The following is a 21,221-nucleotide window of genomic DNA, read 5'->3' as shown; positions in this document are numbered from 1 at the left end:
TTTTCGTGACAGAATTTCAGCTGAAATGGCTAGTTCTTGGACTAAACTAAATGGTGCATCACTTGTGACCTGTTTGATTTGGAAATGTTGACTAATGGTCGGAGTTAAACTTGTAGTGTACTCGCAAATATCTCTTACTCGTAGTTTGATTGGATTATATTAGAAGCGAGGTAATGTTGAGATAGCTAGTGCCTTGTTGATCAGATAACGCATGCCCATTTTAGACTATTCAGCCGTCAAATATGTTAGTTCTGATATCATCATTAGGATTAAGTAATATACACGGAAGCTAGTTGATGGAGGATCATGTCACAAGATTGACAACATTACTAGATGAACTGGAGGCGAAAAGAATATACTACTGTAATATATTGATTACAAAGAAAGATATAACGTTGCTTCATACATCATTACAAATTGAACTGTATGGCATTGGTAACCATATGTAAGAATCTGTAGGTGATATACAACTTATATCAGTAAGCTTATTTCCTGTTGGTTGAGCTATTAATTTGTAAAAAAGTGATGTACATTTTTAAGTTAGTCAGCGTGATTTTATTTTTATTTTTATTTTTTTTTAAGCTTTTTATGATACAAGAATTTGGAGTGAGGATATATGTTGATGATATATTTATGGTCTGTAGGAAAGCAAGTACATTTTATCTCGTAACAATTGAGGGCTTGCCAAGTCAACAACCGTGAATCCTATCTTTTGGTACAGCTCCTGTGCAGCTATATTGTTCCTGTGTACATGAACATACACTTGTTCTACACCTGCCAAACAAATCTAACTATTGATAGGCTACCATCATACTGTTTAAGGTAACTAATTAACTAAATAAAATTAATAAAAATGTTACCATCCGATATGGTAGACTCAATGGCGAAATGTAACATGTTTCTTGCAATACCCTGCCGACGTGCTGATTTTGCTACACATAGATTTGAAATGTACCCATATTGTTTTCTCGGCTCTTTTGTGTTATCAGTGTAAAAAATTGGTGCTTTAACTTTTTCCTGAAATATCCCCCCATGTTTATTATTAGTTCAATAGCAGTTTTAATTTGCACTATGCATAAAAATGTTATTTACCCCCGGAAAAGTCTCCCCGTGCAAGAACGGGCGGATGCTGACATCAAGGGTTCCAACAACACTCTTGAGTACAGTTGTACGTTTCTCACTACTATGTTCTTTCCTTACCTGCGGTATGAATAGAATAATGGCGTTAAGGAACGTTCACAAACTTTTATTTCTTATGTAAAGAAACAACATATAATATAGGAAGCAGAATTACATTACATTTTGGGTGAAAGCTTATACCGTGATGATGCAGGCAGTTTTTAAACCAAGTTTTGTAACAGCCTGTCGCTTTAGTGCATTAAATTCCTAATAATAAAGAGGAAAAAGGGATTCTTGTGAATGATATATTTATATACTCAATTGTCCATTTATGGGTGCGGAAAAAATAAAGAAAACTACTTGCTCTGTAAATTTCCTTCTGTGGCTATCAGCAAATCTGCATTATCGACAAGAGTTTAGTATCAGTGGGATTATTAAGTTGCATATTCAATATCTTTTGTAGTAGTGACAATAATCCATTTTTATTCAACATATAGTTGATTGATACCTATCATCAATCCTATCTTCCCAATGCGTTTCTGCTCGTAACCATGCCGCTGTCTGCCACGATTTGCAAATAATTTAGCTAACAAAGGATTGATAGAGAGATATTGATTGATGGGTGATAAGTGATATGTGTGACTTAAGGGTCTGCTAACTTTCTACTTAATACTATGTGTCTGTACAACACTTGAGTAAAATTGTTGTTTTTGTGTCACTAATTTAAAAGATGGTCTCATCGAAACAGAGACCCCTTAAAAACATAGGCATATCGAAACAGCACTTAATAGAAAATAAAAGTATAGTCTGTTTCCAAAGCTTACCCAATATTCTTCATCAATCAGAGCTTCACGTGCTACAAACTGCCCAAACTCATGTTTCTTGTTATGAACAAATATCTGATCAGCCTGTTGTAGTTGCAGCCGGTCAAAATGAAGATGGGTCTGACTCGTGGTTTTTAACGAGTTTTTATCAAGTTGTAGTGATAATTTATGTTTGTTTACACCTTGTGGATTCGTTGTCCTGTTTATTTATCGAGATATAAACAATCAGAAGAAAGATTTTAAAGGCAATCTGGTATATGTAGAAGAAACTCACATTGTGATCATTGATCTTATATATTTTTGATGATTTCTGGATCCATAACAAGCAGGCATCTTGAAACCAGGCTTCTGGATTCTGAACGTCATCATCGAATCGAAGCTTCTATAATATATTCCCCCCAATTCCAGGTATGGTATCAGGTTCTCATAAGTAACCTGAATAGATGAACAACATAGATTTTATTATAATTTTTTAATAAGGCTGCAATAATAGAGATGATGATGATGCAATGAAGGATAACCAATGAGACAAACCCACAAACACATTATATATTATTATAATTAAAAGCATTACTTTATGGTTTTAAAATTGAGAATTTTATACATGGCACATGAGTTTGGTAACATAAAAGACCTACCTGGAAGATGTAGGGGACTAAGAAAGAAACTGGTGTGGATATGTATGATGATAGAAGACTAAAAACAAATCTGGGGATTTAGAGTGCTTAAGTTTTGGTGTTCCCCCATTGACATGATTATTGAGTGTATTATATTCTTGTATTTTATTTAAGGAATAAATTAATAAATAAGAAATGATAAAAGGTGGAAGGTTATGAAAGTTGAAATATATTGCAAGTGTTTGGAAGATATCCAATGGAATAGGAGATGTCAACAGAAATGACCAACCAACCAACCAACCAACCAACCAACCAATAAAATTAATATGTAGATACATCATATACTTAAATATTGCATATGTATAGATTGATAACATGTGGATGGCTTTTACCCACCTTTTCCTCCTACATATAAGTTTGATGAAAATGCCTTATTACATCCATCTAATCTACACTAGTATTGGTATTAGTATATTAATTAGTATATTAATATTAATTAAAATTATTGCGGACCTACTTAACATTACATAATACATTATTACCTATTAGCTATTATATATAAGACCATCCTTACAGGGCAAAATGCCTTTCGTCAATTTTACTCGTGGGTGTGATTTTTTCACCTTCATGTTTGGTTCCTTTTTTTAATTTTTAATACAATTTCACTAAACTATCAAAAAACATCAATTCTAAAACCTGCTTCACAAAACTCCTCTGTTACACCATTTCAATAAATAACATTGCCACGATATAGTCATCCCATCCAAAACAACGGGTAATACCCTTGTTTATTCTGAACAACATAAACGAAGTAGGTGAATAAGTAGATTCTAAATTGAAGTTTTGTCTGAGAATCAAAGATCTCCAAAACACTAATTAATTACTAACAAAATTGGAGTTTTAAAGAGTTAAGGGAATTTTTTTGCATATTTTAATTCTTTTTTTTATTTTATTATTTTTTTATTTTTTTGCAAGACATATATAATAGTACCTTCTTCTGCTAGTCTTTTGACATTATTGACCAAAAGCTACTTTGCCTTTTGATGTAAAGTATCAAGTATATATATATATACAAGTATAACGTGCCATTTGAGGGTTTTAAATCCAAGAATAGAGATCAATTAACAATGAAATATATATTCGTCAATTGTTCAACAATGAAATTGCAAAACGTAAACTGGACTAGAATACAGTGCATAGTGCACAGTAATTGGTAAATGACTATCAATGTAGCAGGTTGATAATCGACAGCATGTTCATCATATTATCCCAGCATAAGTTAAACATAAAACAATCAAACACATCACCAAAACCATTGCTTCTATCAACACTGAAAGAGTAGATAAAGAAATTGAGCAAAAATGAGTGAGTTGAAAGGGAATTAAAAGTTGGTGGTGAAAATTGTTTTTTTTTTTTTTTTTAAACGGCGATATCGACATCGAATGCTCTCATTTGTCACCCACACACGCGTTAAGAGAAAACCCAAATCACAAAAATGTTGGTGGTACCATCGAAGGTTGGGAAAAAAAACCCTAGAGACCTTGCCAAATCGCATTGATGTTGACAGTACCATGGAAACTCCCGCTTGGAGTGAGAATTGAACCTGGATTGGCAGTACCCCAAGTTGAATCTCACCCCATACCACTCAAGCTAAGCTTCAGTTGGTGGTGATAATTGTTGGGACTAAACATGTCAGACAAAGTATCAAGAGCCTGAAATCATTGTTTTGCAAAATGTAAATCTGGAGTAGACACTGCCATTGTCTTAACTTCATGGATCCTGAATAGCACCTATAATGATCAACTATGATTCCCATATAAAGATATGGTTATTCAACACTTTGCTTCTAAATTTAAACACACACCGAAACAAATTTTTTTTTAAATAAATAGAAAGTAAATATAACATAAAAATAAACGCTGTAGAAACAGGGCATCAAAGTAATCTATCTATAATTACAACGTTGGAAAAACAGAATCTTTACAAACCTAAAGTAAAAACTATGATTCAAGGAGATATACTCGAAACCTGATCCTTTGGGGAATCATAAGTATGAGTTATGATGGTCTCGATTCTGTCAAGTGATGCTTCTAATCGGCCAGAATTCATGTTAAACAACGCTTCGCCAGTCCCCACGGCCCTGTCAACGCCACAAAGAAAAGAAGTTGCAGGATTAAAATTTGTTCAGATTTTGTAAAAAAGAAAAAGAAAAGAAAAGCGATGCCCAAGCCACTTTTTAAATCGGAAACAAACGTATATGTCATGAGGGTTACAGAATCTAAAATAGATGTTGACAAGAAGTAAAAACTGAGTTTTGTTTGTTGGTATTTGGTTTGGAGAGTATTTAGGTATTTCTACATGAGGAGGCGATATTAATTGGGAATGATCCTCCGTACAAGGACGAAGCTTAGCGAGGACAGAGATGGGCTTTGGCCCACCAACCAAAATGAAATTTGTAGCCCTTTGAGTTACGATTGGGCTTATGAATCAACTAAAGCGGAGTCCGTATAGAGAAGACACGATGAAAACGGTGACAGCTCACAGATTCAGCAAGCCTGCACCATTTTGGTCATATTTTTTCATACGAACTCCGATTTAATTGATTTAAAAGTCAAAACGCTCGTAACTCAAAGTGCTTTTATAATCATATACTATTTAAAAAGATTTTATTATATATAATAGTATACATGACAAACGGGTCAGGTTGGGTCGGTTTGGGTAACGGGTCAAAACGGTTTTGGGTTGAAATGGGTCATGGGGTCAAACGGGTAAAAGTTTTAAATGGCTCCAAACGGGTCGGTTGGGTCGGTTTGGGTGACAGGTCGAAACGGGTAACGGGTCAAATGGGTAAAATAGGTCCAAACAGGTAGGGGTGTGCATGGTATGGGAAGAACCGAAGACCGTACCGGACTGAACCGATTTCGAACCGAACCGAACTTTTTCGGTCCGGTCCTTGGTCCATAATTTTACGGATTTTCGGTCTTCGGTCCGGACCGGACCAAAACCAAAAAAAACACTAAAAATATCCGAACCGTACCGTACCGTACCGTACCGAACCGATAATATTTGGTCCGGTCCTCGGTCCATATTTTTGCTTCAAATTGGGATTCGGGACGGAACCTAACCGAACAAGTTTGGTCCGGAACCGTACCACGCACACCCCTACAAACAGGTCATATACTTTTACATTTGATTGTTTACATTTATTATATTGTTTTAGTTCTTATAACATTTATTATATACATAAGAAAATATTAATGTACATAATAACTTATATAACCATTAATGCTTTTATAAATTATTGACGGATGTATCTTGTTATACTCGACCCATTTGACCCATTCACAAGACCCATTAGACCTGTTCTCTATTTATTGAACTTAGGATTTAATACCCGTTTAACCCGTTCTTTTATATTTTCTATAAGACTAAATAGGTTGAAGAAAAACTCATTGGACCTTTTTTTAGGTTTTGATTTACATTGTCAGGCTTATTTTTTTTTTCAAGACTCAATTGACCCTAAAGCTTGACCCATTTGACCCAAATTTAAGAGAATGGGTCTCAATTGCCAGCTATATATAATAGTGATCTTATTCCCCAATAAACAAGTTCAACCTCTAATTATATAATATAGTGACCTCCCAATGAACAAGATCAAGCTCCGTCACTGCCTCCATAATATAACAACTAAAGGTTTAGAAACAATGGTCAAACTCATACTCATATACAGACAATAATAAGTTTTTTTTTTTAATCATGAAACGGTACGTACGTAAATGTATTCATGGTAGTAGTATAATTACCCTGTAAATTCAGGAAGAACGTAATCTGCCCTCCATCCAAATCGCATATCGACGCCAGGGTACAAACCAAGAGATGTCTTGTTACGGATTCTAGATACACCGTCTCCACCTAAACATGTTGTTAGCTTCCATTTCCAACCAGTTGTATGCATCTCTAAACTATGACCTATTCCTACCTGCATTATGTATGGAACCAGAGAGATGTGTTTTCATAATAACTTTATATTCAAATTTAAATTTAAACAATTAAAGATTGTGTGTGGAAGTTGAGATAGCATATACCTGGAGATTTAGGAATTTGGTTAGTGGGATCTTCTTAGAAACAAGGCGTATATCGTGGTGTAAAGGTTGGTATATGAATTTCCATTTTCGATCGTCTGATAACGGTTTCAAAACCATCTTCCCGTGAAACTCGTTGATAGGGGAATTGTAGAACTGGACCAACTTGAACACATTATTATATATTTCGATACTTGATAATAATACTACTACTACTACTACTACTACTACTACTACTACTAACAATAATAATAAACTGATGCCCAAGGATAAGTTATCTATGTGTGTGTATCATATTATATATATCAGATCAGAATGTATTTCAGACATGTGAATATAAAGTGACATACATGATACATACACATATAGTTATACAGACCTTCAAATTAATTCGAGTGTAACTGCCTCAATTGGCTTGAAAGTCAATAATAATTAAAAGGAAAACTTATATTAAACAATTAATACATTATATATTATATTTAATATTAATTAATAATAATAAATAAATAAAAATAATAATGATACCTCCAAATTAAGACCGAGTTGGAACCCTTGAAGTTGTTGTCTGAACTTGAAAAACAACTCAGAAGGCATCAAATCAATTGTGTATAACTCATCCCATGATTTCCCTGCTTCTTCTTCTCTGTCATTCATCTCTCACTTCAACAACAACAAAAATCTTTTTATTAAATTGTATATGCGATGATGATGATGATTTAGGTATAATAAAATTATGATTTGATACACACAATTGAGCGTACCTACCTTTTATTTTTTCCCTGCTCGCTAGGAGACCGATTTCAACAAACTTGCTGCTTCCGTTGTGGCGGTTCAAGATATACAGTACTTGGTATCCCGTATAAGATAGAAAGATTGCAGAAGATTGATGATACTTCTATTCCTTGGCCTCAACTGGACTTAAAAGCCTACTTATTTTATTGTTATGGACTCACAGCCCACAATGATTCCTTATTTCACTTTTATCTAGAGATATATTAACTACTAGAGACGAGAGATATTTACTAAATATTTTTTTCTTCTTCCAAACTTATAATAATAATAATAATAATAATAATAATAATAATAATAATAATAATAATAATAATAATAATAATAATAATAATAATAATAATAATAATAATAATAATAATAATAATAATAATAATAATAATAATAATAATAATAATAATAATAATTAGGATTTAGATTTAGATTAAATTAGACAAAACAAATTTGCAAAAATGTCCTCACATCACGCACACACAAATCACGTGGACCAACTTGCGATTGACAAATTGCCGAATGTACTTCTTAATTTACTAATTCCGAATGTTATTGGAAATTCGTAGCTCATAAGCTAATCTTTGTGATTTGCATGTTGAACCCTATAAGAATAGGATTTCAAGATAGGATTATTGAAAATATATACGTATTATCTATTTGTATAGAACGACTAGAGAACTTAAACTTGCAACACAAATAGTAGTTCAATTTTTCTCATACACTAATAGCCATTAAAAAAATGTCGTTTGCGTAAGTAAAACTACAAACATGAAAGCAACCCTCATTAGGCAGAATTATGAGCTTGATAAAAAGAAATTTTAAGTGTGTTTATCAACATAAACTTATAATCAACTACATCACATTAGGCACCTCTAACGGTGTGGTATTTATGAAGAAGATGAACTTGATAAACAGTTGAAGGAGGTGCTTTTTTGGAATGCAGGTAAAAAAAGTGGTTAAAAATAAAAGGTTCTTAATGGAGTCGGTTGATAGTATTACAGATGTTTCAACTAAGTGAAGTACGGAGTATTGGTATGTTTTTTCTTTTAGTTTCTCATTATTTGATTTGATGGTCTAAGTTTAAGCAGTAACCACTTTTAAGCTTCGGTTGCTATAAAACTATTTTGCAAACAAATTCCATCATCTTTTTGACTTATAAAGTTTAAATATCAGGGCAGGTCCAAGTTTAGGTACTAGGTTAATTTGAATCTAATGTACAACAGATCAAGTAAAATTTAATTGTGTTGTATTTTCTTTCAATTCAAACCATCACAATACTAACGATTAAACTAGTCATAAATTATAAATCAAATCACATGTAATTACACTTGAATCAAATTTCTTTTATATTTAAGAAAATAAACATACATGGATGGAACACACCAACAAAACACACTAAATAGAAAACATTGATATTTGCACCTTCGATAAAGGTCACTTGTGATCTCCATTTTGAGTTTGGATACATAGTCATACATGAGCAATATTTGTTAGAATTAAAAGCACAGATGCGACATAATGCCCCAAAAAATGTCACCTACTCATAAGGTACTTGAACAAAAACAGATCAGACCATGTTGACTAACTAGAGCTCGACTCATTACCAATAGTCATTTGCAAAATCCCGAATATAATACAAGTATAGTCTTCATTCAGAAGGACAAGTAGTTTTATATGTTACAATTTATGTCTTATCACCACGCATATTTGAATATATACACAACAGCTACAAAGAGCAAAATAGTGTTAATAACTTGCATCAAATGGTACTATTATGTTAGAGAAGACAACTTGGTATATACTGTAAAACTTAAAAAGGGAAGATGATCTCTTACATTGTTTCAATAAGGTCAATGATGAAGCTTCTGCAAGCATATATGAATTCTACTTATTGCCTACTTGTAACATGAGATGTCGATAACTGCGTCCCCTTACAACTCGGTGCCACTCGAGAAGTAGGGAATTTTTTAGACTCATTTGAATTCTCTCCTGGACAAGCCTGCAGTAAAAAAAGGATTGTCGGCTTATGGTAACTTTTTGCTGCATTCAAGGTAACTCGAGATAAATATGCATCTTTTTTACCATCTCACAAGACATCTCTGAATAGCACGAGATATTGGGCGAAAGAAGGATGGATCGCGTTGGACATACAGTAAACCAACCTGTAGATTCGAAAAAGTAAAACCTCATATTAGCTCTAAGAATTATTGATTACAAAGATATATTGTTTAATAACAAACTATGCAGTGAACTTTTATAAAGTTACATGTATATGTATCGAATATTTACTTTGGGAGACTCTCCGCCCAATTGGCAGTTCAACCTACTTTTTATTAGAAGGAAACCAATAAGTTATACTTCAACATATTAAAATGCAATTTTTTGTCTTTGGAAAAGAGAGATTAGATATTGATGATTGTAATAACAATTTAAAGCGGTAGAATATAAAAAGATGGACGTTATCTTTGTTTGAAAAATTAACATTAACATTAACATTAACATTAACATACTATAAGATAATATCGTGAACCAATAGTGACCTTTGACATGAATCCAGGTAGATAACTAAAGTGACTAGCACACACCAACATATATTTTGCAAAGAATAGCAAGTTACCTCAATCATTGCATTTACAGAAGGATCGTCAAAGATCTCAAGACTACAATCAGCAAGGTGATGGGAAAATGGTCACAACGGGCAAACTACAAAGCGGAAACAAACCCGTTTGACAAGCATTTCCCGACCCGTATGAACCCGTGAGGAAACTAACAAATAAGGTATACCACAATCACCACAAATCAGCCCCAATTCTGTCCCAAATCAGCAAATACAAAATAATTGAGCACACACAATACACACGAGTCTTTTTGCGTGGAAAACCTCTCAAAATCGAGAGTAAAAACCACGGGACTCGTAAGCCACTTAATGTTCCACTATCATCAACAAGAGAGCAATACAATAATCCTTCTCTAGCTCAACTAGAGGTATACAACATCATCATACTCTTGAACAACAATAATCAACAAGTATATGAAGAAATTAAAGACAAAAGATGAACAACACTACCCCAAAAACTGCTACTGTTCCAGCAGCGAAAATACGAGCTACAGACCTTTTTAGACGAATTCAACGGTTGAAAACCTTGGCACTGATGTCAAGAAGACACAGTCCAAAATTGGAGAAGATTCAACGGTCGGATCTCCGGGGATCGTCTCTTTTCTGAGCTGCTGTACATAAAAACGGGAATTTGAGGTTTCTCTCTTTTTCTTGATTACTTTTTGATCTCTCTCCCTCTTGATAGATCAAAGAACAGCGGCACACAACTGATTCAAATAATGCACCCAGATGTTGACCAAGTCAAACTTCATCTTGGGCCTATTTTGTTGGGCTTGGGCCTTTCACATTAATTGGAAACCAATAACCCAACAAATCTCCCCCTTTCCAATTATGAGGAAGGAATCGCCATCCCGGCGATCGAGCAACATACCTTGAGCTTCTCACTTGCTAAAGCCTTTGTGAACATGTCGGAACCATTATCATCGGTATGAACTTTATCAAGTTCAAACGAACCATCTTCAAGACGTTCTCTAATCCAATGATACCTCACATCAATATGTTTTGTCCGCTTATGGTACATAGAATTTCTAGCTAAATGAATCGCACTCTCATTATCACAAAGAACCACATATCGTGATTGCTTAAACCCAAGATCTTGTAGAAACCTTTTCATCCACAATAGTTCTTTGCACGATTCTGTTGCTGCCATATACTCAGCCTCGGTTGTAGACAATGCAACACACTTTTGTAACCCTGATTGCCATGAAACTGCTCCCCCTGCGAAAGTCATCAAATATCCAGAAGTGGATTTCATGTTATCTTTGTTTCCTGCCATATCTGAGTCTGTATAACCAACAAGCACCGGCTCTCCATTTCCGAATGTGATACCTAACTTTGAAGTACCTCGTAAGTATCTCATAATCCATTTAACCGCTTCCCAATGCTTCTTACCCGGATTTGACATAAACCGACTAACAACACTTACCGCATGAGCTATATCTGGCCTAGTACACACCATAGCATACATCAAGCTACCAACTGCTGACGCATATGGAACTATATCCATCTCCTCAACATCCTCCTTTGAAGTAGGACAATCTCTTTCTGTTAGCTTAAAGTTGTTTGTAAGAGGGGAACTAACCACTTTAGCATTCTTCATGTTGAATCTACTTAGCACCTTTTCAATGTATTGCTCTTGTGATATATGTAACGTCTTAGCACCTCTATCTCTAGAAATTCGAATGCCAAGAATCTGTTTTGCTGGCCCCAAGTCTTTCATAGCAAAAGACTTGCTCAATTCTCGCTTCAACTGCGCAATTCTTTTAATATTTTTACCAACAATCAACATATCATCAACGTATAACAACAATATGATGAAATCATCATCACCAAACCTCTGAAAGAAAACACAATGATCTGAAGTTGTCTTTCGGTAGCCTTGCTTTCCTATAACCGACTCAAACTTCTTATACCACTGTCTCGGTGCTTGCTTCAACCCATATAGACTTTTCTGAAGTCTACAAACATAATTTTCTTTACCCTTAACCCGAAAACCTTCAGGTTGCATCATGTAGATTTCCTTATCCAAATCACCGTGAAGAAAAGCAGTCTTGACATCCATCTGTTCAACCTCAAGATCAAGACTAGCAGCTAATCCAAGAACCACTCGAATAGATCCCATCTTCACAACCGGTGAGAAAATCTCATCAAAATTAATACCCTTTTTCTGGCTGAATCCTTTAACGACTAACCTAGCTTTGTACCTTGGTTGTGAAGTAAGCTCATCTGTCTTCACTTTGAATACCCATTTGTTTCTCAAAGCTCTCTTGCCTTTAGGTAACTTCACCAGCTCATAAGTATTGTTCTCATGCAAGGAATTCATCTCATCTTGCATAGCTTCACCCCACTCTTTCTTATGCTCATCTTTCATTGCTTCTGAATAACATTCTGGCTCTCCCCCATCAGTAACTAATACATACTCATCAGCAGAATATCTAACAGAAGGATGACGGTCTCGGGTAGACCGCCTAAGTGGGACAAATGGGGGCACATCTGGTACTGGAATCTCTACCTGATCCGGAGCATAATCATCATCAGTACCATGTTCATCATTATGAACATCATCTCCAACATGTTGTGGAGTAACTGGATCCAAATCAACAAGATCAGCACTAGGTTGAGGAACTGAATCTGTCTTATCAACATCTTTTAACATCTGATCTTCTGTAAATACAACATCTCGGCTTCGTACGAGTTTCTTCTGAACTGGATCATATAACCTGTACCCAAAATCATCTTCACCATAGCCGAGGAATACACATGGCTTAGTCTTCATATCAAGCTTTGACCTCTCATCTTTGGGAACATGAACAAAAGCTTTACATCCAAAAACTCGTAAATGACGGTAAGAAACATCTTTGCCGCTCCAAACCCTGTTAGGAACATCAAAATGCAAAGGAACACAAGGGGTTAGATTAATAATATGAACTGCCGTATTTAAAGCCTCACCCCAAAAGGAATCGGACAACCCTGCATGTGAAAGCAAACATCTAACTCTCTCAACCAAAGTTCTGTTCATCCTCTCTGCTAAGCCATTCAACTGAGGTGTCTTTGGTGGAGTCTTTTGATGTCGAATACCATTCTCCTTACAATAAGCATCAAATCTGCCAATGTATTCACCACCATTATCAGTCCGAATACACTTGAGTTTCTTCCCCGTTTGCCTTTCAACTAGTGTATGAAATTCCTTAAACTTTTCAAATACTTGATCCTTTGACTTTAAGGTATAAACCCACACCTTCCTGGAATGATCATCGATGAATGTAACAAAGTAGGAACATCCACCAAGTGTCCTAGTTTTCATAGGCCCACAAACATCCGAATGAACTAGATCAAGTATGTTCTCCATTCGAAAAGGAGAATGACTCTTAAACGCAACTCTGGTCTGTTTCCCTGCCAAACAGTGAGAACACTTACTCAAATCAATACTACTAACACCCGACAACACATTCTTCTTGAACAAGATAGACATCCCCTTTTCACTCATGTGGCCAAGTCTTTTATGCCACAACTCAGTAGAATCAACATTGTCCACTGCGTTAACAATGTTCTGGATGATCTTCGGACGCGTGATGTATAATCTTGAGTCTTTCTTGCCTCTTCCCACTATCATAGAACCAAGAGTTAGTTTCCAAATACCATTACCAAAATCGTTATAATAACCATCATCATCAAGAATGCCTGTTGAAATAACATTAAGTCTCATATCCGGAACATGTTTTACATTATGCAAAACTAACTCCATTCCCGTGTCAAATTTCAAACAAACATCTCCAATACCAATGATCTTTGATAACCCGGCATTACCCATCCTAGCAAATCCATAGTCACCTGGAGTGTAAGATGAGAAGTGATCTCTACAAATTGCAACATGACATGTAGCACCACTATCAACAATCCAACTCGTGTCATCATGAGTAAGATTGATCATATCATAATCAATACAAACAAAGAACTCATCTGTGATAGCGTTAACTTCAACCTTATCATCATCACCACCATCACTTTTCTTTTGTTTATTCTTGTCATATGTCTTTTTCTTCTCATTCTTCAACTTTGGACAATACCACTTTGTGTGCCCCTTTTCATGACAATTATAACACTCAACGTTAGCAAATTTGCCTTTGCGTGAGCTGCTACGATGATTGCCTCTTTTACCCTGACCTCTACTATGACTTCTCCCCCGCGTTTCTGTGACCAAGATATCTGACTGTGAAGAGGAACCTTGTGACTTTCTTCTCATCTCTTCATTCTCAAGCTGATTTATAATACCCTGAATCTCATCCTCAAACTTGATACCCATACCTGCAAGCTGATTTATAATACCCTGATATGCATTTAGGTGATCTGTAATAGGAGTCCCATCATGGTACTTCAAAGCCATCATCTGCTTAATTAAGAACAACTTGTTATTCTCAGTCTTTCGTTCATATAACTGCTCAAGCTTTTTCCATAAGGCTTTAGCATCAGTCTCCCCAGTAATATGGTTCACTACATTATCATCAACCCACTGCCGAATATACCCACATACCTGTCTATGCAAAATTTTCCATTGAGCATCAGATTTTTCCTCAGGTTTATCCTCAGTAAAAACAGGCAAATAATAATCTTTCACATAAAGAAGATCCTCCATTTTACCTTTCCAAACATGATAATTTGAACCATTTAAACTAATCATCTTACTTGTATTAGCTTCCATCTTTCACACAAGTCAAATCAAATAACCTAGCTCTAGATACCAATTTGATGGGAAAATGGTCACAACGGGCAAATTACAAAGCGGAAACAAACCCGTTTGACAAGCATTTCCCGACCCGTATGAACCCGTGAGGAAACTAACAAATAAGGTATACCACAATCACCACCAATCAGCCCAAATTCTGTCCTAAATCAGCAAATACAAAATAATTGAGCACACACAATACACACGAGTCTTTTTGCGTGGAAAACCTCTCAAAATCGAGAGTAAAAACCACGGGACTCGTAAGCCACTTAATGTTCCACTATCATCAACAAGAGAGCAATACAATAATTCTTCTCTAGCTCAACTAGAGGTATACAACATCATCATACTCTTGAACAACAATAATCAACAAGTATATGAAGAAATTAAAGACAAAAGATGAACAACACTACCCCAAAAACTGCTACTGTTCCAGCAGCGAAAATACGAGCTACAGACCTTTTTAGACGAATTCAACGGTTGAAAACCTTTGCACTGATGTCAAGAAGACACAGTCCAAAATTGGAGAAGATTCAACGGTCGGATCTCCGGGGATCGTCTCTTTTCTGAGCTGCTGTACATAAAAACGGGAATTTGAGGTTTCTCTCTTTTTCTTGATTACTTTTTGATCTCTCTCCCTCTTGATAGATCAAAGAACAGCTGCACACAACTGATTCAAATAATGCACCCAGATGTTGACCAAGTCAAACTTCATCTTGGGCCTATTTTGTTGGGCTTGGGCCTTTCACATTAATTGGAAACCAATAACCCAACACAAGGTAGTTAATCTGCACATGATTTGTGCAACGAATTAGTATATACAGATAATATTGGATAATAACACAAACAGAAAAATAAACTCACATATCAAGACTTTTCTTTTAATAACTGAGGGAAATGGATAAAAAATCACAGCCAATCAGAATGCAGATACACATTTAAACCGAACCATCTCTATAACCATGGCAATATCGACCCATGTAAAGTTTTCCACAACCAAGTTAAAAGGGTTTAATCATCAAAATTTGGCTTTAAATGATATGAGGCAAAAGTAATTTCAACGCATATAGTCACTTTATTTGAAACAGTCACATTTTTATTGTAATTTGTAATCATACTTTACACAATAGAAATCAATATTAGTCTGTCTATATCTCTATATCTGTGTAGTCTTCAAAACCACATAAAAGTTCCAGGAAAGACACAAAATTATGAGAGGAAAAGAAGATAAATTACCCCGAACTCTGCATTGACTAAACATTGAATAAAATCCATAAGTTGAAGCTTAGCCCATTCTGAACGCTGTAACGGGTCATCCTTCTTTGGCGAATGCCTCCATGGAGCCCCAAATCTTAATTTATCTTTTGGAATTTTCCCCTTTTGAGCATCATATGCAAACTTTTGCAAGAGTAAAAGTGCTCTATCCATTGCAGGATTCACAACGGTTACCTATAAAGTGAAATCAGAACAGATCCGACAAACCCAACTTTAAAATTCTTAACTTGATGAATGGATGATCATTATCAATTTGTACATGGTTTTTAATATATCATATAAGGTTTGACTCTTACTTGCAAATATGCCAGATAGGCATCTATGATGTCCTCGAATGTACTTTCTTTATCATCCATGAGCCTGCATAAAGAAATACATATTACATATTTACATATGTATATAAAAAAGTGCCTTCAACTGTTCATGCAGAATTTGCATACAGTTATACAATACTTACGCTTGGTAATAATTGCTCTATTTAAGTGCATATATCTCGAAAAGATGTCGTGCATTGGGACCAAGGACCTCAATAATCAAATCCCACTACAAAGGAACGAATAACAGCAATGAGTTGTTCAAATTTAGATACTTAAGCAACCGAATCTTTTTATATAACAGCACAAGGAAATAATCAAAGATATATATATATATATATATATATATATATATATATATATATATATATATATATATATATATATATATATATATATATATAGTGGTAGGATCAAGAGGGAAGTAACCATTCGGGGGGAAGCAAAAACTTTTTTTTTTTTTCGTTTTTTGAAAAAACTTTGTTCACGAACATTATAGATGAGATGAAAATATGAACATTTAGTAGAGACACTTTGTGATAAATGTTTTTATTTTGGCGGGAAATCGCTCGAAGAAGTAATATATAACAATTATCGTGTTTTTCGAGCGTATTTTGAGGTTTTAGCTATTGGGGTTTAGATATTAGGGTTTAGATATTAGTGTTTAGATATTAGGGTTTAGAAATTTAGGGTTTAGAGTTTAGATTTAGGATTTAGATTGAGTTTTTAACACGAACGGTTTAGAGTTTAGGGTTTGGTGTTTTGGGTTTATGGAATAAACCCAAAACACCAAACCCTAACCCCTAAACCCTAAACTCTAAATCGGGCTAAATTTTACTTCACAAAACATGAAGGAAAAAAACGTTCATATTCTTCACGAACAATATTATCTTGAATGTTATTTTTGTCGATCGTTTTCCCGCCTAAATAATAACATTCATCACGAAGTGTCTCTTCTAAATGTTCATATTTTCGTGTGATCTTGATGCCGGAAAAAAAAATTCAAAAAAAACGAAATTTTTTTTTTGCTTCCCCCCGATCGGTTACTTCCCCATTGATCATGCCCCTATATAGGGCAGGATCAATGGGTAAGTAACCAATCGGGGGGAAGCGGGGGGAGCAATTTTTTTATTTTTTTTTGTTTTGCTGGAATTTTGTTTTTCAGGCATCAAGATCACACGAAAATATGAACATTTAAAAAAGACACTTCATGATGAATGTTATTATTTAGGCGGGAAAACGGTCGACAAAAATAACATTCAAGATAATATTGATCGTGAAGAATGTTAACCGTTTTTTTCATGTTTTGTGAAGTGAAATTTAGCCCGATTTAGAGTTTAGGGTTTAGGGTTTAGTCCCTAAACCCAAAACCCTAAACTCTAAACCGTTCGTGTTAAAAACTCAATCTAAATCCTAAATCTAAACCCTAAATTTCTACACCCTAATATATAAACCCTATAAACCCTAATATCTAAACCCTAATATCTAAACCCTAATATCTAAAACCTCAACATATGCTCGAAAAACACGATAATTGCTATATATTAATTCTTCGAGCGTTTTCCCGCCAAAACAAAAACATTTATCACAAAGTGTCTTTATTAAATGTTCATATTTTCATCCAATCTATAATGTTCGTGAACAAAGTTTTTTCAAAAAATGAAAAAAAAATGCTTCCCCCCGATTTGTTACTTCCCTCTTGATCTTACCACTATATATATATATATATATATATATATATATATATATATATATATATATATATATATATAAATTCACCTCTGACTGGCTAAAATAATCTGGAACCATATGTACTTTTGCTTGTGGCGGGGTCCATCCAAATGTCTGCAAGATGCAACAAATCATACAATATATTTTAAGACTGCTGGGAACAAGCTCCTATAATCAAAAGATGTGCTAGCACTTGATTATTCATGCCAATCAAACAAATAATCTCTGCAAAATGTACCCATTTAAAGAAATACTATTCTGAATGAGAGAGAAAAACATATAGATAAGTAACTAACCATCAATTATACTTTTCATATGCTTCCATTTTACATAACTAGAAGAGAAAAAAATGAGATATCAAAAACCAAAAGGCCAATGGACACACTTGAGGTTACCTCACGGGAAATGAAAATGTCGGGAAATCCAAAATCCATATAAGCTGCATATGAATAATAGCTGCATAACAATTAGAGAAAAAAATATGAAGCATTGTGTGTAATAATTAGGTGATTATGTATTATGATATTGAATGTTACCTGTCAGATGTTACAAGAATAACAGGCAAACACGTCTCATTTGCACCTAAAGCTATCAATCTCCATATCAAACTGTCATGATACATAGAGCCAGAGACTGATGAATCATCCACCAACACAGCATTTTTCAGCGCATCAATATTGTTTATTACCAACTTTGGCTGTTCCATTAACAATAAACAAAAAGATAGAAAACAAATATTCATCAGCATATGCACTAAAAAACTACAGGTTGTTTAGTAGTAGCAAAATGGAGGTGTTTTCTATAAGGAAAAAATCTTTGAAAAATTTGAAAAACACAATAACTTGTTCAACTTTGTACAGGAGTAATTACATTAAATCATTGTTAACTCAGATCAGAACTTGGGACTTACCAAAATAAGAACTTTAGATCAGCCTAATATGGAGTAGTGGCTTAATAGGCCAACCATAAGAACTCTCTTTTAACATAATGGGCATTAAATTTGGAGACGAATGCTCTCAAATTGCAGCTCAAATTTTCTAAAAAGATAGAATGCCATCCACTCAGACAGGTAATATAGTTCAACGGCTTATGCACTAAGGATATATCAAACACATCAAAGGCATTACAATTTGCAATATCTATCACCAATAATCACTATATAAAGTAGGCAAAGGCTTATACTCTTAATTTGGGTACTCATACTTTATGCATTAGTACTCTATCATCAAAATCATGGCAATGATCAACATTTACATAGTCGAATCAATTAAAGTTTATAAATTTAATCAGTAATTGAACTTATCATAATCATAATTCTACTGTACCTGAAAGTAGTCAGCTTGAGCAGCTCCGGACAACAACTCCAACAACAAAAGAGGCCAGTCAGTAGCTGAATTAGCCAAACTTCTCGAAAACCCTCCAGTCTTATTAAGATGTTTAACAGCATTGGCCCTAAACCCTTGTTGAACCATAATCACCTCTTTAGCCAATTTCAAAGCAACAAATCCTTCCTTATAATCCAACCCCACTTTAACACTCTCATGAGCATTTAATCGAACACTTAGCGTGCATACTGCTTTATCCCACAGATCCACCAGTTAACCCTTTTTCGACAAAGCCCTTTTTGCCAACCTCGCACTCACCTTATCATTTTTACCAACTATCCGTTTCAAACTAGTATCCATATTATGCCATTTCCCCAGTGTTCTAAAGATCTGGTGAGAACTAATAGTTCCTAACTCCAAACCTTTTTCAACCATGGATTCTAAACACTCCTCAAGCTGCATTCGAAGTGTGGGTAAAGCAGGTGGTTCGCAATTCGACCACGAACACCACGGAAATGAATGGCCATGGCGTGGGTGATTATCTTTAATTGACTCCGCAAAATCAACATAACCTGTAACATGAGGTCCTTTGTTCCAGTTCTCCAAATGCCCTGTATTTTCCAATTCAAATAAACAGCTAATACTATAATAAACATCTATCTACATTGTGACGATCGCTCCAAATCCATATGGACGAACACGTCATTCAATGATTTCATTGCGAGGTATTTGACCTCTATATGATACGTTTTGTAAACATTGCATTCTTTTGAAAAGGCATACCATAAATGAATATTTAAATCAAAGGTTTTCGACATCTGATGATTTCTACATATAGACAATCACCGTATATAATAGTTTACAATAGTACTTCCGTTGACAATGCAGTCAAAATAAGGTACATGATGATGAATTGGTGAATGCAACGTTTTCTTGAAAAATATGCCATATAAGACTCCATGCACATAGCTTGTCTATCATATAAGCAAACAGCGGAAGACTTCTAGGGAACCTGAGAATAAACATGCTAACAAGTGTCAACACAAAGGTTGGTGAGTTCATAGTTTGTATGTTTCGCATAATCTGTATATAAAGATGGATCACAAGATTTCAGTTGTTTCATCCAGAAACGTTTATCAAAATATTCTACGAAATTGAGCACCCTGGTAACTAAACTTAACGTATATATAATTTGTACCCTTTGTATAATCATCTTAATAATACACGCAAACCAACGTGTACGCTTCTCAAATAGCATACGTCCGTTAAAAGGCTAGTGCTCTAGCTCGGACGGGGATATCAAGCCCTATGGATCCATATACTACTACTCGCGCCCACCAGTTCTTATAATCGGCAGTTACTAGTTACCAAAGCTAAGGGATTTTCGGTTCAAACTCAGTATAGAATTTAGTATGTACTTGTGTCCATTGTTTAAAATAAAGTGCATGTATTCTCAGCCCAAAAATATAGATTGCAAAAGCAATTAAAAAGGGAGCAAATGAAACTCACGCATATAAATATTGTATATCGGTTAATAAAGCATTTGCATGTATTCTCAGCCCAAAAATGTAGAGAGTAAAAGGGATCTTATGAAACTCACCTTAGCAGCACATACAGTTGTTCATCGTAATGTAACCGAAACTCGGTATATCAAAGAATCGTAGATCTCAACCTAGAGAACATATGTTGGTCAATAAATGTCTATCAATCTAGGTCAGGTCATAGTGTATCACAATCCTAATGCTCGAGATCGACATATAAAAGTGATCCAAAGTCGTTTCAAAAAGTCAATTTTGACAATAGTTTAACAA

At 34.8% G+C, this 21,221-nt stretch overlaps 3 protein-coding genes and 1 long non-coding RNA gene across 6 annotated transcripts; all 4 read right to left on the bottom strand.

The window, feature by feature from the left end:
• Positions 1-571: 571 nt before the first annotated feature.
• On the bottom strand, positions 572-2,375 carry LOC139892764 (GCN5-related N-acetyltransferase 6, chloroplastic). The gene is made up of 8 exons (XM_071875886.1): positions 2,218-2,375; positions 1,944-2,142; positions 1,628-1,680; positions 1,480-1,516; positions 1,321-1,386; positions 1,093-1,200; positions 861-1,017; positions 572-774 (listed from the first exon to the last, which is right to left on the bottom strand). Exons 1-8 carry the CDS (start codon positions 2,310-2,312, stop codon positions 632-634), a joined length of 858 nt encoding a protein of 285 aa, XP_071731987.1. The 5' UTR covers positions 2,313-2,375; the 3' UTR covers positions 572-631.
• Positions 2,376-4,438: 2,063 nt separating this feature from the next.
• Positions 4,439-7,566, bottom strand: LOC139892763 (uncharacterized). Of its 2 annotated transcripts, XM_071875884.1 has the most exons (5): positions 7,408-7,566; positions 7,168-7,302; positions 6,646-6,798; positions 6,364-6,539; positions 4,439-4,700 (listed from the first exon to the last, which is right to left on the bottom strand). In XM_071875884.1, the coding sequence occupies exons 2-5, from the start codon at positions 7,294-7,296 to the stop codon at positions 4,568-4,570; spliced, it is 591 nt and encodes a 196-aa protein (XP_071731985.1). In that variant the 5' UTR covers positions 7,297-7,302; positions 7,408-7,566; the 3' UTR covers positions 4,439-4,567. The 2 variants fall into 2 exon arrangements, with proteins under 2 accessions (XP_071731985.1, XP_071731986.1); XM_071875885.1 differs by lacking the exon at positions 7,408-7,566 and having other exon boundaries at positions 7,168-7,321.
• A 1,262-nt stretch (positions 7,567-8,828) lies between these two features.
• On the bottom strand, positions 8,829-10,102 carry LOC139892761 (uncharacterized). 2 transcript variants are annotated; one of them, XR_011774231.1, is made up of 4 exons: positions 10,043-10,102; positions 9,508-9,587; positions 9,261-9,424; positions 8,829-9,151 (listed from the first exon to the last, which is right to left on the bottom strand). It is a non-coding gene; the product is annotated as an uncharacterized lncRNA (long non-coding RNA). The 2 variants fall into 2 exon arrangements; XR_011774230.1 differs by lacking the exon at positions 8,829-9,151 and having other exon boundaries at positions 9,181-9,424.
• Positions 10,103-15,995: 5,893 nt separating this feature from the next.
• Positions 15,996-20,099, bottom strand: LOC139889503 (uncharacterized). The gene is made up of 9 exons (XM_071872450.1): positions 20,075-20,099; positions 19,743-20,021; positions 19,411-19,658; positions 18,622-18,782; positions 18,481-18,541; positions 18,134-18,199; positions 16,498-16,583; positions 16,337-16,400; positions 15,996-16,214 (listed from the first exon to the last, which is right to left on the bottom strand). The coding sequence occupies exons 1-7, from the start codon at positions 20,097-20,099 to the stop codon at positions 16,515-16,517; spliced, it is 909 nt and encodes a 302-aa protein (XP_071728551.1). The 3' UTR covers positions 15,996-16,214; positions 16,337-16,400; positions 16,498-16,514.
• Between the last annotated feature and the right edge of the window lie 1,122 nt (positions 20,100-21,221).

Source organism: Rutidosis leptorrhynchoides, chromosome 2 (assembly GCF_046630445.1).
Source record: "Rutidosis leptorrhynchoides isolate AG116_Rl617_1_P2 chromosome 2, CSIRO_AGI_Rlap_v1, whole genome shotgun sequence".
NCBI lineage: Eukaryota > Viridiplantae > Streptophyta > Magnoliopsida > Asterales > Asteraceae > Rutidosis > Rutidosis leptorrhynchoides.
The sequence above is the reverse complement of the archived record's forward strand: the minus strand, read 5'-3'. Positions and strand labels throughout refer to the sequence as shown.